The sequence below is a fragment of the Panicum hallii genome, chromosome 8 (genome assembly GCF_002211085.1).
Source record: "Panicum hallii strain FIL2 chromosome 8, PHallii_v3.1, whole genome shotgun sequence".
NCBI classification, from domain to species: Eukaryota; Viridiplantae; Streptophyta; class Magnoliopsida; order Poales; family Poaceae; genus Panicum; species Panicum hallii.
In genome coordinates, this window is record NC_038049.1 from 43,748,057 (window position 1) to 43,765,976 (window position 17,920).

The 17,920-nt window shown below is 50.8% G+C and overlaps 2 protein-coding genes and 1 pseudogene across 3 annotated transcripts; all 3 read left to right on the top strand.

Moving 5' to 3' along the window:
• The first annotated feature begins 1,683 nt into the window (after window positions 1-1,683).
• LOC112902108 (probable E3 ubiquitin-protein ligase ARI10) lies at window positions 1,684-5,943 on the top strand. 2 transcript variants are annotated; one of them, XM_025971031.1, is made up of 4 exons: window positions 1,684-1,918; window positions 2,025-2,120; window positions 2,237-2,539; window positions 3,744-5,943. In XM_025971031.1, the coding sequence occupies exon 4, from the start codon at window positions 3,967-3,969 to the stop codon at window positions 5,689-5,691; it is 1,725 nt and encodes a 574-aa protein (XP_025826816.1). In that variant the 5' UTR covers window positions 1,684-1,918; window positions 2,025-2,120; window positions 2,237-2,539; window positions 3,744-3,966; the 3' UTR covers window positions 5,692-5,943. The 2 variants fall into 2 exon arrangements, with proteins under 2 accessions (XP_025826816.1, XP_025826818.1); XM_025971033.1 differs by having other exon boundaries at window positions 1,761-1,779.
• Window positions 5,944-9,459: 3,516 nt separating this feature from the next.
• On the top strand, window positions 9,460-11,317 carry LOC112872396 (annotated as a pseudogene).
• Window positions 11,318-12,523: 1,206 nt separating this feature from the next.
• Window positions 12,524-14,248, top strand: LOC112872397 (probable E3 ubiquitin-protein ligase ARI5). Its single transcript, XM_025935475.1, has one exon. The coding sequence runs from the start codon at window positions 12,524-12,526 to the stop codon at window positions 14,246-14,248; it is 1,725 nt and encodes a 574-aa protein (XP_025791260.1).
• Window positions 14,249-17,920: the final 3,672 nt, after the last annotated feature.

Consider the following 17,920-nt stretch of genomic DNA (forward strand, 5'->3'; position numbering starts at 1 on the left):
GTTGTGTACCCGATCGAACTCTGTTTGTTTTATCGCTACTAGTGTTCAAAGAAGCCTGGTTGGGTTAATTAAGAATGCAGTTATGCTTATGGCTGTCACTCCTGGGTAGGAAAAGCGTGTGGAGATCAGAAATGAAAACAAAACATATTATCTGATAATACCGTGTGGTTGTTGTCGACTGTCTTTCAGTCAGTGAATGATTTATTGGTTAATTAGAATGTGTTTGTGTTTATATGTGCTGCTATTTTTTTTCTTTGTAATTGTTTTGTTCCTATGTCTTATGTTTGTCGTTTATGTGCTTTGTCTTACAATCGGAAAGAACAGTGATTGTCCCAACAGTTACCAAATGGCAAGCTTGTGGAATCAGGATCCCGTTGTCAAAAAATTGTTATCACTTTTGGTTGCTGCTAAAGTAAGTTGCTTATATGTGGTATTTCTTTGTGACATTGTGTTGTTTTGAAAGCTACATTCTTCGTGAGTTACATCCTGTCCACGTTCACCATCAAAGTATATACTCCCTTCGCTCCAAACTATAGTTCGTTTTGGTATTTCTATCGTTTCGGTATTTCTAGATTATAGTTTTTACTATGCATCTAGACATAATCTAAATATCTAGGTTTATAGCAAAAAATTATGCACATAGAAATGCCAAAACGATCTATAATTTGGAACGAAGGGAGTATTTATTTTAAGAAGGAAATGCAGTTTATTATATTTTACGGTTCCATAGAAGTCAATTAGTGTAAACTTAACATTGTAGCTCCGCGTATTCATGATGTTGCCAAGTATATAATGTAGCCTTTCAGCTACTTGGGATGCAAGTCAATGGATTTTGATTGATAGAGTAGGATAGCTTCAGGAATTTTTAGAATTTCATGAAAGTAGAATTCCAACAAATAGGCCTTCTTGGAACATAGAGGGGAAGGCGCAGTGTGATCCTGAAACCAAGTAGGCTGAAGAACACAACATACAAGTCGATCATTTGATAGCAGCATTGCGAGGACCAATACTGGTCACCTTTGGAGGATGAGTTATTGACAACGTTAGGTGAATTTGATGAATCTCTTAGCTCGTGATGTGCAGGTGCAGGATGCGATGTGACGTTCGACGGATGTGGTGAAGGTCAAATGAAAGGTTTGTATTAATGGACCAAGGATGGTGAAGAATGAACGCCAGTAGGCTTGGACTGAGGGACCCGAGGAGTTCGAGCAAAGTCACGGGCGATCCACATGGTGCACAGAAGAGCAAGAGTATATAGACATGATGAAAATGTCATCAGTTTAGTCAAGAAGGAAGGCGATGGCAAGTTCGAGTAGGCTGCCCTTGCGATGGGAGTGCAAAAAAACTTGAAGGCGTCATGGCACTTGGCGGAGGTCGGACACATGTCGATATCATGGTCGTGCAGTGACTAAGTGGAAGATGGATGGTTTTGGTCGCAGAACCAACCACCGTGCATGCAGATTTTTTGATTTAGGTCTCAAAACCGGAGGACTGCAATCGGATAGTGGTGATGGAGAGCACGTGGCGTGATCGTGAAGCTTGCGTCGAAGCGAAGTAAAGTCGTGAATGTGGTGTGCCCGTCCGAGGTTTTTATAAAATGATGGACCATTTTGCCCCTGCATGGGTATGTAGCGTAGTTTTTTTATGCAGGGGTATTTGTATCTTTTATCGTGGACCAGTATTTGAAGTACTTTTTAAAACTTTTTCTCTAGCATAGAAAAGGGGTTCGTAGAGATGAGAGAGAAGGAGAGTTGATTCGACAATAAAGGGAGGATGACGGTGGTTTCCTAGCTACATTATAAGATGATCTTTTAATGTCCAATTGGTCGGCTCTTTTGGTGCATCCCGAGCGTTTCTTTCCCCATTTTTGGGTTATTTTCGGATGATTTTTCGTTCTTCGCGTTTGGCCGCGATTTAGGTCGGATTTCTTGAGGGGATTTTTGCTAGGATCTTCGTGAGCGACCTTGGTTCCATCTCCCATCAAATCCATCACTAACTTGGCTCTAATTTGGGTTTTTCCGCAGGACATGTTCTTCGTAGAAGCGTTTGGTCTTTCGCTCGATTCGCAGTGGATACTCAATCTTTTCAGGATTTTTTTCATGGATCTGTGAGCTCTCGGGGTAGTGCATCTACGGTTCCATCTTCGTTCGAATCCGTTCACTTTTGAGGGAGTTAATTTGAATCGAAGTTTCGTTTGGCTTCTTGTTCCTCCTCTTCTGCCTCTGCTCGTGCACAGAACCATCCAGCAGGCTCGCGCACGCGGGCAGGGGGCAGCGGCGGCGCGCGCGTGCACGTGGGCGAAGGCGGGCAGGCGGCCCAGCCAGCGCACGCAGGCCGGCGGCGGGAGGCAGCAGAAGGCCACGGCGGCGAGCAGCCGAGCGCGGCGCGCAGGCGCACGAGCGCTGCACGCGCGGCTGGCAGGCCGGCGCGCGCAGCAGGCGGCCCAGCAGCGCGTAGGTGCGCGCGGCTCAGCCCAGGTAGCCGGCTAGGCTCAGCAGGCCGCTCGGCTGGGCCCAGGAGCGAGGCTGGTTCATGCATAGTGAGTTTTTTTCCTGCTGACTCATTCTATTTTCTCCATGTTTGTTACCTCCTGATGTCGTGCTTAGACTAGTAAATTAGTATTAGCTTTTGTTCTTCTTGCTAATCTCTATTAGATCTTTGCATGCTTAGTTGATTTGAGTCAAGTAGTTCTTTTGGTTAGTCCAGTAGTCCTTGCATGCTTAAGTCAAGTAATCCTGAGCTGCTCTATCCAAATTATTCAGATTAATTAGTATATGCACCACTTGCATAGTAACACAAAGTCATCTCTAAATCGGAATTACACATAAAAGCCACGATCCTCTTTGCAAACTATGCTAAATCTAAATTTATCACCATAAATGCTAAACATTGACGTCCACACTAACAAAGTTGAGCATGAATGCCAAATGAACAATCGACGCTTCATGGCATACCGGTCAATACTTCTACTACAGCTGAATATACATAGCCTTTGACAGAGCGTCGCTACGAAGATACTCCCTCCGTTTCCTTCCGTTTCAAAATATAAGTTGTTTTGACTTTTCTAGATTTAGTAATTCTAAAATTAGTAGACGGAAGATAGAGTCCTTTTAGGTATATATTTCAGTTATATATCCTACGCCTCCTTGGGTTTCACCCACGATTGTTTTTTTTTGAAACACAGCACACACGCACATTCACCTTACGAAGATGCATGCAAACCCTACTCCTATCAGCATCTTTAAGAGACTGAGTAGGTAGATCCTCGAGATTGACAAAGTCACCATATGCGTCTCGCTGTCCACGGGCACGTCACCTGCCATTGAAAAAATAGTGCATGTTGAATCCTAAAATAAATTTAAAAAATACGAGCACCTATGGACATATGCTAAGTCGAGGACTTAACCCAAAACCACCCACCGATTTTTCCTTGCTCCCCGTCACGAAACATGTTGAACCCGCCTACTACTCTAATGGCACTCCATGCACAAGCTCAACTAGCCAACATCATTGAGGCTCCTATAAAATATGCTAATGTGCCTAGCACACATACTTAGGTGGGACAAAAGCTAAGCAATTTTATTTTTCAAATATGGGCCATTGTTCATCTTAATAAAAATCGATTGACACTGAGTGAACTTATATATTACAGGTAGACCATTCTTTAATCCATCAAACAATAGTTTTAGGTTTCAATAATGTCATTCTCCAAATATTAATACTTTATCAATCCTTGGCTGCAGGTGTTGCGTGGGTCCAGGATGGACTGGAATTCAGAATCCGTCAAACGAGGATTGTATTAGTTTAGAAAATCAGATCGCTTTTCACCGAAATTAACGATCTTGGCAAGAGTTCGTTATGCACGGATGCACCAAATCCTAGATTTCAGGAGATTGAGAGCAGATCGTGGATAGGCTTCGTCCAAACCCTCGGCAGGGCTACTAGCGTCTAGCGGCGGCGCGCGGCATGGCCCGAGGCGACGGCGAAGAGGGCGGCCACTGCAAAAGAGGCCGAGGAGCCGGCGATTGCAAGGACAACGATGATGGAGAGAACGGCCCCGACAAAAGATGCCGGGTCGCCGCCGGCTCTACGTGCGATGATGGCGAGGCCGGCGACGACGGCACGGGAGATTACAACATAAGCGGCGACGAGACCGACGGCGACGGCGACGGCAACGACGAGGATTTGATCTACTACTACAGCGACGACGACGAGGAAGCGGAGGTCGGCGCCTCGACGATCCGATGCGACGATAAGAGGTACGTCGTTCTGAGCGAGGATGATGTCCACGATCGGCAGGCCAAGGACACGGCGGAGGTCGCCGAGGTCCTGTCCGTCCCGCCGGGCTTCGCTGCCGTCCTGCTGCGGCACTACAAGTGGGGGAAAATGCGGCTCAAGGAGGAGTGGTTCTCGGACGACCGGCGAATCCGCGACGCAGTCGGCCTGCCGGCGGACGGCATCCCCGTGCCCATGGCGCGCAGCCGTCGGGAGCTCGTCTGCGGCATATGCTTCGGCAGATTCAGCCCCGGCGAGATGAGATCGGCGGGGTGCTCCCACTACTACTGCGATGAGTGCTGGCGCGGGTACATCCACGCCGCCGTGGACGAGGGCCCGCGGTGCCTGTCGCTGCGGTGCCCGAACCCGGCCTGCGCGGCGGCCGTCGTCCGGGAGCTTGTCGACGCGGTGGCCGACGGCGCGGACAAGGACCGGTACGCGCGGTTCGCCCTCGGGTCGTACGTGGACGAGAGCGGCGGCCGGATCAAGTGGTGCCCCGGCCCCGGGTGCACCCACGCCGTGGAGTTCGTCGGCTGCGCCGGCGACGACGCGACGGACGTGCTCTGCAGGTGCCGGCACGGCTTCTGCTGGAGCTGCGGCGAGGAGGCGCACAGGCCGGTGTCCTGCGCCACGGTGCGCGCGTGGCTGTCCAAGAACAACTCTGACTCGGCGTCGGCGATCTGGGTGCTGGTCAACACGAAGCACTGCCCCAAGTGCCGGCGGCCGATCGAGAAGAACCAAGGCTGCAACAACATGACCTGCCGCGCCCCCTGCGGCCACCGGTTCTGCTGGATCTGCCTCGAGCCGCTGGGAGTCGGCCACACCACCTGCCACGCCTACCGGCCGCGGCTGGACAATGTCGTCGTCGCCGGCGGCAACGGCGTGCCCGCGGAGGAGCAGAGACGGCAGCAGGCCAAGGCGTCTCTGGACAGGTACCTGTACCACTACGAGCGCTGGGCTGCCAACCACAGGTCACTGCAGCAGGTGCTCAAGGACATGGCCGCGCTGGATCGATCGGAGCTGGGGAAGATGGCCGACACGGTGCGCGCCTCGGCCACGGACCTCAGGTTCCTGACCAGGGCGTACGAGCAGATCGCCGGCTGCCGGCGGGTGCTGCGGTGGGCGTACGCGTACGGGTACTTCCTGGACCCGGTGCGCGACGCAGCCAAGCGCCGCCTGTTCGACCACCTGCAGAGCGACGCCAACAGATCGCTGGAGCGCCTCCACGGCTGCGCCGAGCGGGAGAGGAAGCAGCTCTGCGCCGTCGCTAAGTGCGCGTCCTCTGCCGACATCGCCGGGAGGTACAGGAGCTACAAGAAGAAGCTCGAGAACCTCACCGAGGTGACGCAGCGCTACTTCGAGAACCTCGTGAAGGCGTTCGAGACCGACCTGGCCGAGGTGAAGCCGGCGAAGTAGGACACTGGTGGATCCCAGTTCCATGTTCTTTCATCAGATCTTGATTTCATCAGATCTATCGCCTCCAAGACTTGTGTCTGTGTGCTTTGCTTTTGATACACTTGTGCTTTGTACTTGTTTCGATCGTATGCAAGCCAAAATGTTCTAGTTGAATACAAGAGGTTGTGCTAACCTTAGAAGGACTTTGTTCAAAGACTGTCGCATAATTGTTCCGAAATTTTGTAGGTAATTCCTATTGATCATTGCGTGCTAGATCATGAAGAAAAAGAAATGGAACAAGAAAATTTCATGGGCTGAATCCATTGTCATAATGGGTCGTGGGATATGGACTACCTGGAACAGATGAACAGAGGAAGGTTATACCAAACATTGGTTGTTCTCTCGCACTTATCTATTGGCAAGAAATAAGTTATATCAAACATGTCACTTTTAGATCCTTGGGAACGAGCCGTAGCACGGGCGGCAATCGCTCTAGAGCTGCCGGTTGTGAGTTTGAGCGCTGCTCGACTCGCGATTCCCACCGGGGTTTTTTCCTAGTTTGTTTTCTCCGGCATGTGTGTACCGCAGCTGCCTCACACATGGATGCGCCATAATGGTCAGGGTGACATGCCCGTCACGTGCGCTACAGCTTGTACTTTAAGGTTGAGGCATCAAAAACATGTCAATTTTAGTTCCAGAGGTCAAAATGCCAAAAACTATTTTGCAAAAAAGAAATGGGAAGTAGAAATAGAAAAAAAAATCTGCTGCAAGTATTTTCTTTAAAAAAAAAACTTGGACAACCTACTTGCGTCAAGAGGGAACCATCCTACAATCTTAGCTAGCAGATGTTCTCATGCCGCACCATAATAAAAATTAGTTAGTTATTTGAAATATAATCCTTTTATATTCAGTTAAAATTTTGATGTATTCATTCTTTTCTATCCCTCCAAAAATTAGTTTTTAAGATCACGATTAAATCATTCACTTAGGAACGTATTGTGTTTCACTTGACAATTTCAATTTATGCAGCAATCTAAATCTTTGTCTTTAAACCGTGTGTTCACTAAGGTTACCGACAAATTAACTAAGTAGAGTGAATGCTTTCTATTGTGCAATGCAAATTTGATGGAAAACTAGAAGTTTAAATAGCCTCTGTTATTTTTTTAGATATTTGCATTATGCAAGCCGGTCCCACATAAAAACTAGTATAAGGCCATGTTTAATCACCTAGAACTAGTATAAGACCATGTTTGGCTCACTTAGAATTAAAATTTAGTCTGGACTAAACTTTAGGTGCCTAGATGCATGTCATATTCGTCATATTTGGTTCCTAGGACTAAAAGGTATATGAGAGACATAAAGTTCGTTTTATTCTTTCTTTCTATGTATGTCAGGAGACAAGGTGGATAGATAAACTGATCATTTCTTGGATGGTTGGCTCCTTTTAGGCTATGTTTGATCAATGGACTACACTTTAGGTCTAAAGTTTAGTCCTAAGGTGATCCAAACATATTGACTAAATGATAGACTCAAAATTAGTTCAACTCCAACTAAACTTTAGTCCATTAATTCTAAAAACTCACCTAATTTGAACTAAAATCAACCTAGATGAGTCAGCAGACCATGAAAAGACCAGAATACCCCCCTCCCTTCCACCTTATCCCCTTGCCCTCATCCGCCCGCACGTAAGGGAAAAGTGGATATGCGTGTATTCCCATGTGTCTACACCTAATTTTTAGTCTTAGGATCCAAACACGTATGCACTAACTTTAATTCTAGGTGATCCAAATACGATCTTAGATATTTTTAGTCTGAATTAGATTTGGAGGACTAATGAACTAATAATTAGTTGGGATAAGACTAAAGTTTAATCCACCATTAAGTCATGTTTGGATTATCTGATGGACTAAAGTTTAGATCTAAAGTTTAGTTCTAGGATCCAAATAGGGCCTAAACTGTTTGTGTAAACAAGAAGGGCAAACATTACTTTTTTTCACATTCTTACATATAATAAATGATCTACTAAATCCTTTATAATATTTTGAAAATCCAAATATATCCACCTACGTTTAATCTAATGTGGAAAAAATGCAAACTGAATGCGAATTCCTTTAAATAGTCACTGCATTCACACGGGAGAGGTGAAGAATTTTATCGCGTGTTCACACCCATCCAAATGTTGCATCAATTGTAAAATACGGATGTCGGCGCCAAGGAAACGGGGTCCCCAAGCCCTGGACAAATCAAGGATAAATAGGCTAAAAGGCTCTTCTGGCCCATTAGCAGTAATGGGCACCAAACAAAGGCACGAGAACCCAAGACCATGGGAGGCCAAGCGCCTTCCCAGGATGGAGCGGTTCCTTCGTGGGGAAGGGATCGCCTGATGGCGCATTTAATGAGCCCGCCCTGCTGCAACCGGGTGAGGCGCGCCTTTCCTGTAAAACCACATAATTAAGGGGCAGGCGTGCTTTCAGACGGCACGGAGGATCGGGACAGAGGGAGCCTCCCCGCTTGGGTCACGTCGTGTCATCTAACGATGGACGGTGGGGTGGCCCCCGCCACTCGCACCACCCGTCACATCAGGTGGACATGGAGAGGAGCACCCACAGCCCCAGGCAACGTACAGGAAAGACTCTGGGCGATGCGTAGAGCCCGGGAGAGACCTTGGAGCATCCCGGGGTCCCCCTTGCAGGCCGGCGTCCCTCATCAGGCGCCGCATTCACACTAAGGCGGTAAGCCTCTTCCCGAAGCCCACGGGAAAGCCTATAAATAGAATGGATGGGCAATGTGTAAAGGGATCGAATCCAATCGACCCAACTCAGATCCAACTAAATACAACTACCGGCTCCATACAAGACATAGGGTGTTACGCTCACACCAGCCCGAACCTGTCTAAACTCCCTTCTCCTAATCGTCACACTGTCAGAATCCTAGTGCGTGTTACACCCCTGGCCGAATCCCTAAACGGGGGTTCCCACGAATCGCTGCTTGCGGTACTCACCCTCCGATAACGGAGACTTCAAGTAACGGAATAGGAGTTATTAAATAATAACAAATGATAAAAATGTACCAATTTATTAGATGAATGTTTATATCTTGATAGAAAATTATCTTCATGATAAATTTCCTCCTCAAATCTATCAAATTTATTAGATTCTCTATCGGACGACTCATAACAAATCATTCCAATATATATAAACTTCTAACCCTAACCTTCATGTTATTCTACCTGTCGCCGCCGTCTCACTCATCTTGTATCTTTCCATCTTTCCTCCACCTCCTCTTCCACTCCTTATACTCATTCCTCCTTATTATATGTGCTATCCCACCTCCGCCGCTATCCCTCCTGCCTTTAGTGGTGCCACCATTGTCGGAGCTGCTAGCCATTGCTGCCGTTGCCAACCACGAGCCACCGCCACTATCCCCATCCAACTGCCGCCGCCTACCACCACTCTTTGCCATCAAGCTCCCCGGCAATCAAATCTAGCCCTAGCCCGTTTCCCCACCTCCGTGAACCCTAACTCTGAGAAGCACTCCTGTATAAATCTTGCCAAAAAATCGTGAGGTGAGGAAATTTGCAGATCTCTCCCCATGAATCTGTGTAAATAGGATTTCTTCCAAAGAAAATCAACAATTTTTCAGAGTTTGTTACGCAGAAAATCCGATTGGTATCTAAACCATACGCAACAAGAGGCGCAACGATCTTCCAAAGAAAACCATACGTGGCCAGGATTGGGATCTAAATCGCCGCCAAGAGTTCGCCGCCCGATACTACCGCCACCGCGCCGCATGGCAAGAGCTGACAGCGGCGACGATGGCTGCGGCCGCCGCAACAAGAGGCGCTGTGGATCTGAAGGCGATGAAGACGACGAGAGCTGCCGAGTTGCCGCTGGCGAGCATCCGGATGCCGGCAACGGCGGGGCTCGCGACGGCTCCGGCGATGACGACATGGACAACGAAGACGGCAGCGACGTTTATGGAACGGACGACGACGGGGACTACGCCGGCGAGGATGACATCTACGACTGCAGCGACGATTCCGAAGAGTATCTGGAGGAGGAAGAAACGAAGGTCGATGAGCTGCCGGCCGCCGCCGCTCCCAAGAAGGGGTACACCGTTCTAACTGAAGCCGATATCCTCGACCGGCAACAGGAGGCCGCCGCGGATGTCGCCGAGGTCCTGTCGATCCCATGTAGCCTCGCCGCCGTCCTGCTCCGGCACTTCAAGTGGAGAACCAGCCGGGTGAAGGACGAGTGGTTCTCCGACGACCGGCGCGTCCGCGACGCCGTCGGCCTGCCGGCGGAGGGCGTCCCCGTGCCCATGGCGCTCAGCCGCCGGGTGCTCGTCTGCGGCATATGCTCCGGCGGATTCAGCGCCGGTAAGATGAGATCGCCGGGGTGTGCCCCCACTACTACTGCGACGAGTGCTGGCGCGGGTACATCCACGCCGCCGTGGGCGACGGCCCGCGGTGGCTGTCGCTGCGGTGCCCGGACCCGGCCTGCCCGGCGGCCGTCGTCCAGGACCTCGTCGACGCGGCGGCCGACGCCGCGGACAGGGACCGGTACGCGCGGTTCGCGCTCCGGTCGTACGTGGAGCAGAGCGGCGGCGACGTCAAGTGGTGCCCCGCCGCCGGCTGCACCCGCGCCGTGGAGTTCGCCGGCTGCGGCGGCGCCGGCGCGCGGGACGTGTTCTGCGACTGCTGGCACGGCTTCTGCTGGGGCTGCGGCGAGGAGGCGCACCGGCCGGTGTCGTGCGACACGGTGCGCCCGTGGCTGGAAAAGAACAAGTCGGACTCGGAGACGGCGAACTGGGTGCTGGCCAACACGAAGCACTGCCCCAAGTGCCGGCGGCCGATCGAGAAGAACCAGGGCTGCAACCACATGACCTGCCGCGCCCCCTGCTACCACCAGTTCTGCTGGCTCTGCTCCGACCCGTGGAACCGCCACAGCCAGTGCTCGCGCTACGACTACGACGACCAGCCGCGGGAGGTCGGCGGCGACAAGCCCGCCGCCGGTGGCCAGGGCAAGGCCGCCAGGCAGGAGGAGATGCTGCGTCGGCAGCAGGCCAAGGCATCGCTGGACAGGTACCTGTACCACTACGAGCGGTGGGCGGGGGGAACCGCGCGTCGCTGCGCAGGGCGCACGAGGACATGGACCAGCTGCGGCTCTCGGGGCTGGAGAAGATGGCCGCCGCGCTGGAGGTCCCGGCGGCGGACCTCGGCTTCCTGACCAGGGCGTACGAGCTGGTCGCCGACGGCCGGCGGGTGATGCGGTGGGTACGCGTACGGGTACTTCGTGGACCCGGTGCGCGACACGGCCAAGCGCCGCCTGTTCGACCACCTGCGGGACGACGCTAACTCGAGGCTGGAGAGCCTGCACTCGTGCGCCGAGCTGGAGAGGATGAAGTTGGCCGCCGGCGCCGCCGAGGAGCGGGCGGACGCCATGAACGGGATGTACAGGGCGTACAAGAAGAAGCTCGAGGACCTCACCAGCGCGACGAGGCACTACTTTGGGAACCTCGTGAAAGCGTTCGAGGCCGACATGCCCGAGTTCAATTTGGTGAAGAACTAGTAAGAAGTAGTAGCTGGGTAGGTGATGGGGAATGGATTCGGTTTGCTACTCATCAGATTGATTCATCAGGACTTGATTCGTGTGCTACAGTTCTGCTTTTGTTTGGATTCCGTGTGCTTGTTACTTTGGACAGGGACAATATTTTCTATAAACATCTTTAAGTTTGGTTCATTTAAATAGGGAAATTTAAATCTGTTTGGTGAGACTGATGTACCGTCTTTTATCATGGCTTTACTTATCTCGGATGTATGGTGACAGAGGTATTGTTTATGCCTCTTTCATCAGATCAATCGCCTTCCTCAGGACTTAATATCATTCATGCTTCAGTTTTGCTTTATATTAGGGGTTATATGTACTTGTGATTCAGCATATCTTCATGTTTGGAGCATTTAATTAGGGAATTTAAATTTGTTTGGTGAGACTGGTACCAAGATTTACCTTCTTGTATCTTGGTGTCTCCTTGTATTTGTGACTGAGCTATGAACTATTGGATTGTAATCGAACCGTCCAGATTAGCCCCTTTTTCCGAGCATGTACCTTGTAATGTGACTTGAACCTGAATTTGCGCAGGTCACATTATTATTCGATTCTGATTAATTAGTTTAAGTGCAAAATTGGCACCTGTATCAATGTCACATTGACTTCCATGCCATTTTACCTATTTTATTCATTTTTATTTCCTTTTTTCAATGCAGGAATGTGGAGGCTGTGGGCATGCAGGAGATTGCGCCCCTGTCTGCCACGACTGAAGAGGATGCGGCAGCTAGAGCTTGTTCAGGGAGACAATGCTTGCAATTTTCAGAATGCACAAATTTGGTGCTTGTGCAGGTGTTTGTAACTTTCAGAATGCACAAATTTGGTGGAATGTGAAAATGCAGATGTCAAAGGTGCTTGAAATGGTGCCATTTTGGTACAATGTAGTATTGACAATGATTCAGTAGATTTGCACATGCCATTGGATGCTTGTGGTTGAGGCATGACACTTGGTTCAGGACTTCCATAAAAAAATAGATCATGCATTGTATACAATGCAGTGTAACATACCATGTTGATCTGTGGAAAAAACAAACAAACTCTGAATCTGATAAGAGAAGAAGGCGATCGGATTTTGAGTCCGCTAGAGGAGGAAAAGGAAAGTAGAACATTTAAACTGAGTCCTTTAAAGAAGGAGCTCATGCGCCGGACCTTACGTTTAGGGTGGTTACTAAGCGTCGACTCGATCTACAAACCCCCCGCGCCCCCGCGCCGCCCCGGGCTCCTAGCAGCGCGGCGCGCGGCACGGCATGGCGACCAACGGCGACGGCGTCTCTGAGAACGGTCGCAGCAAGAGATTCCGTGCTACCGCCGGCTCTACGGGCCACCACGACGACGGCGACAACACCTCTGATGGCACCGGTGAGGACTACGATGCCGGCAGCGACGACTACGGAGGCTACGACGAGGAAACCGTCGGGTACGCCTCCGGCGAGGATTACTTCTTCAACGACGACTGCAACGGCGAGGAAACCTGGGTGACGAGCGTCGTCGACGACTGCGACAGGAGGAGGCGGCAGGAGCGCGTCGTCGTCGTCCTGACCGAGGACGACGTCCGCCGCCGGCAGGACGAGGTGACGGCGAAGGTTGCCGAGATCCTGTCGTTCCCGGCGGGCTTCGCGGCCGCGGTGCTGCGGCACTGCGGGTGGGACGCCGGGCGCGTCGAGGACCAGTGGTTCTCGGACGACCGCCGCGTCCGCGGCGCCGTGGGCCTGCCGCCGACGGATGGCGCCGTCCCGGTCCCTACGGCGCTCAGCGCGGCCGAGGCCCCGTGCGGCATCTGCTTCACCCGGCACCCCGCCGGGCAGATGCGGTCGGCGGCGTGCCGTGCCCACTTCTACTGCGGCGAGTGCTGGCGCGGGTACATCGCCGCGGCGGTGGGCGAGGGCGGCGCGCGGTGCCTGTCGCTCCGGTGCCCGGAGCCGGCCTGCGCGGCGGCCGTCGTCAGGGAGCTCGTCGACGCGGCGGCCGGCGCCGCCGACCGCTCCCGGTACGCGCGGTTCGCGCTCCGGTCGTTCGTGGAGGAGGGCGCCGGGCACCGGATCAAGTGGTGCCCCGGGCCCGGGTGCACCCGCGCCGTGGAGCTTGCGGCGGGCGGCGCCGACGCCGACGCGGACGTGTTCTGCGACTGCCGGCACGGCTTCTGCTGGCGGTGCGGCGAGGAGGCGCACCGGCCGCTCTCGTGCGAGACGGTGCGCGCGTGGCTGGAGAAGAACAGCTCCTTCTCGGAGACGGCCAACTGGGTGCTGGCCAACACCAAGCCCTGCCCCAGTTGCCGGCGGCCGATGGAGAAGGACCAGGGCTGCATGCACATGACCTGCCCGCCCCCCTGCGGCCACCAATTCTGCTGGGTCTGCCTGGACCCCTGGGACCGGCACCGGGGCTGCGTGGGGTTCCGGCCGGACGGAGACGAGGAGGACGCCGCCGCCGACCCCGGCAGCCAGGAGAAGGTGGCGGCGGACCTGAGCCGCCGCCGGCTGGCCAGCGCGTCGGACAGGTACCTGTACCACTACGAGCGGTGGGTGGCCAACTTCTCGTCGCTGGAGAGCGTGTTCAGGGACATGGCGGAGCTGGAGGGCTCGGAGATCGCGCGGATCGCCGCCGTGGCGGGGCTGCCGGAGACGGAGTTCGGCTTCCTGACGCGGGCGTACGAGGTGGTCGCCGGCGGGCGGCGGGTGCTCAAGTGGGCGCACGCGTACGGGTACTACCTGGACCCGGGCCGCGACGCGGCGAGGCGCGGCCTGCTCGAGGACCTGCTGGACCAGGCGAACGCGTGGCTGGAGAGGCTGCACGCCAGCGCCGAGCTGGAGCGGAGGGAGACCTTCTGCTCCAGCGCCGAGCCCGCCGTGATCCGCGAGGTGCTCCTGGGGTACTACAAGGGCAGGGTCGAGAACCTCACCGCCGTGACGCGGACGTTCCTGGGCAACCTGGTGAAGGCGTTCGAGTCCGACGACCTGCCCAAGCTGAGCCATTGATGATCCAACTTGTTATATGTATGGAGGATTATCTCGTTACTTATCGTTTTGGGCATTACTGATGAATTGTTTAGTTTGGACCGTTTGAATTTGATTTTGGCTACTCTTGAAGATCATCTCAGTTTATGGTTGGTACTCAAGGATGCAAGTGGGTACTAATAGTATTTTTTGAATCAGCTAATTAATTAGGATGAAATGCCACTCTAGTTCATTTTTTCTTCCAAATTATTTACACAGAATACCATTCTAGTTCAAATAATCTTTTTTATCGACCTAATGACCCAAAATATATAACTTGCAATCTCTATTTATACTACTGAAAAGAAGGTCATCTTCAACCTGACGCTAGCCACGGTGATTCCAATTGATCCACAACCCTGCTCGGTCGACTTCCTTCGACTTTGACTTTGGTGTGTTATGCCTATATTAAGATTTTTTTTGCTAGAACAAGGCTAGTTTTTAAAACAGTTTGCAATAATTATATTTTTTGAAAGAAGCATTCAACATAATGGTTGGATGTGCAGATACTCTAGATCCCCCTAAACGAAGCAACAAACAATTACTAACTGTGATTTAGTATATTTTTTACGATCTATCTAGAACATAAAAATTTTGAAACTGCTAGCGACGTCCGTCCGGGCCTAGCACCCGGACGCACCACCCACCGTACATCTCTCCTCTTCCTGAATCCCAATTCACTTTTCCTTATCGATTCTTTTCAGATTCAATACTGCACACCGAACAGCAGGATGTGTAACAGCAAAACTAAAATAAAAGTAGGTGACAGCTCTGTCAAAAAACACAAATCAACCTGCAACATCTCGAATCACCAAGTACAACATCAAAAATCAATTGCTGCAACATCATGGATGAAACAACTCGAATCAACCCTGCGACATCAATATCATCTAATACAACATCTAATCAAAACTATAGTAACATGTAAACAATCCCAATGCAACAAATTCAGAGACTTACAAAAACCGTTCCAAGCAACAAATAGAAACAACTAATGAAACAAACTTGTCCAATTGCTGCAACATCCAACTAAAACTTATGCAACAAATCAAAACAAGTTGTCAAATAAAATTTTAAAACAATTGCAACATTCGCCCAAAAATGTATGCAACATCCAAATAAATGCTGCTGCAACATGAACAGGGCATCAAAGGTGCCGATGGTGTCGCTCGTCGCAGATGAGAAGCTACCACCGCCTATGCTAGTGTGCTCTTACTACTTTCATTGCGCCGTCCTCCACCTTGCCCCTTCCGCATGGGCTGGCCAGCCACCAGCGACCATGGTCGCAGCCCTCTCCTTGCACGAACTATGGTGGTGGCATGGATAGGTGTAGGATCGAGATGCTGATGCTTGGTTCTCCCCGTATCCGGATTTCAGCGGTGCCGCCGCTGCATCGCGACGCCGACCCGGCGGGGCTCCACCGCGAGGAATCGCCACCGTTGGAACTTGAAATGCCGATCCCGTCTCTGCCGGGTGGGGTACCACCAGAGCCGTCGACCTCTGTCCCCTCCGCCTGAGCTCAACAAGGAACGGCCCCCCCGTGGAAAACGCCTCCGCTCGAGCAGGACGAGAAGCAGCACAGAGAGCTCGAGACCAGCGGTGCTAAAGGAAATGGATGTCCCTTCGTGCTGCGGCTGCGAGATGAGAAGCAGCAAACGTGTGGACAAGGGATTCCAGTGCGTCCGGACACAAGCCTACGCATCGGACGCCTGAGCCCAAGCATTTCCGTAAAAATTTTGCAGAGGACAGCTTTAACAAAACATTAAAACATAGAAATTTTGCAGCGGACTGCTTTAACAAAGCATTAGAACATAGAATTTTTTCCAGGATAGCTTTAACAAAACATTTGTACGTAGATATTTTCCGGTCTGCATATCGAACTCGATCGAGGAGGAGGGTTGAGTCCAGCATCCAAGGGAAAAAAAAAAACCTCCAGAAACGGCTCCGAATCCATGCCTCGCCGTCGCAGGTGAGCGACCTGGTGGCGCGCGTGCATGCAGCTGCCGCCGGAACGAAAGAGGGAGGTGGCAACGGTGGACGCGTGCGGCGGCGGAGGCGGCACGGTCTGCAGGAGGAAAGACGCCTTAGGCGGTGGCCGCCGGGAGTCGCCGGCGCTCGGGCGAGCCATGGCGAGCGCGGGGACGGCGTTCTCGCGACCCCGCGGGGTGGACGGTGTTTGAGATACCGACCGGGCGGACGGTATTGCAAATACGGTCCACCCCCTGGGTGCCTACCAGCCGTTGAGGAGCTGTCAACGTGAGGGCACCATGGTCATTTTCTCCTCTTATAGTGTCCTTTAGACAAACTATGAATTCACAATGTCCTACACCCAAAATTAATCACATCAGTGTCTTAGAGATGAACTCAATCTCTTCTGGTGTCCTAGAGACAAATATCGGTTCCACTTCCTCTCATAGAAAATATAGGTACATTAGGACATCGACATGGTCTCTAATTTTGTAGTTTGATTAGCAGTATTTTGAAAAACTTACTATACAAAATAGAATCAAACACTGCCAATGTTGTCTTGTTTATCTCTATAAAATTTTATATATTTATTTATATATGGCCATAGATAAAAAAGTCTCACCAGCGGAACAAATAAAATATGTCCGCTAGTCCTATGTACAGTGCAAAGGGATCATGCCTGCTGAAAACAGTTCAGCCAAGGGTTTCTTATCACTGGAATTCATTATTTTTATGTGTAGGACAAGGGGAAAAGACCATTAGGCCCCCTCCCTTCTTCTCTTCATTTTACAAATTTTCTGTGAAAAATCTGTTAAATAAACACACACAAATGGGAATTATTGCACTGCATCATTCATAAAAAATGCAGGATGAGTTATAATCTATGCACGGAGAAAAAAATGTTGAGGAGCTGTGAACATGAGGCCTTAGGGAATCATGATCATTCCCCCCTCTTATACTGACTACTGACAATGCAGACAAAATCATAAATTTACATTGTCCTACAACCAAAATTGAACATAATGGTATCCTAGACATAAAGCCACACTCTTTTAGTGTCCTACGGACAAATATCCCTTCTACTCGCTCTGATAGGAAATATAAATACATCAGGACATTCACATGGTCTCCAAGATTGTACTTGGACTAGAAATCTTTATAGAAACATACTATGCAAAAAAAAGAAAAATTATGTTAGCAATTTGCGTTACCCATCTGCTATTCTACACCTTAGGTGTAGCAGCTCATTCTACACCAATAGCTAAACTGAGCAGAATTATTCAACAAATTTTCAGTATTTCAGTAACCGGCTTGTTCAGTAACATGGTAAATTTAGTTCAGTATTTTAACGATTATTTTTGTTAGTAATAGAAGGTGGATGTAGAGTAGCATTGCTGCTTGCATTATCTATTTCTATAAATTTTTATATATTTATTTATGGCTATAGACTTAAAAAAATTTGACTTAGGATAGTCATAGCTGTCATTTCTGATTGGAGGAAGTAATAAATATGTCCGCGGTATAATGTGAAAAGGGATCATCATGTCATGTCTGAAGAAAAGAGTTGGGCCAAGGATTTTCTAATACATTTGTAAAAGTTTCCACGACTAGTCCCTTCATCTTTCACGTTGCTTTCCATGCTGTACGTGTGGGCCTGACCCCACATGTCAGTGACTCAGTTGGAGC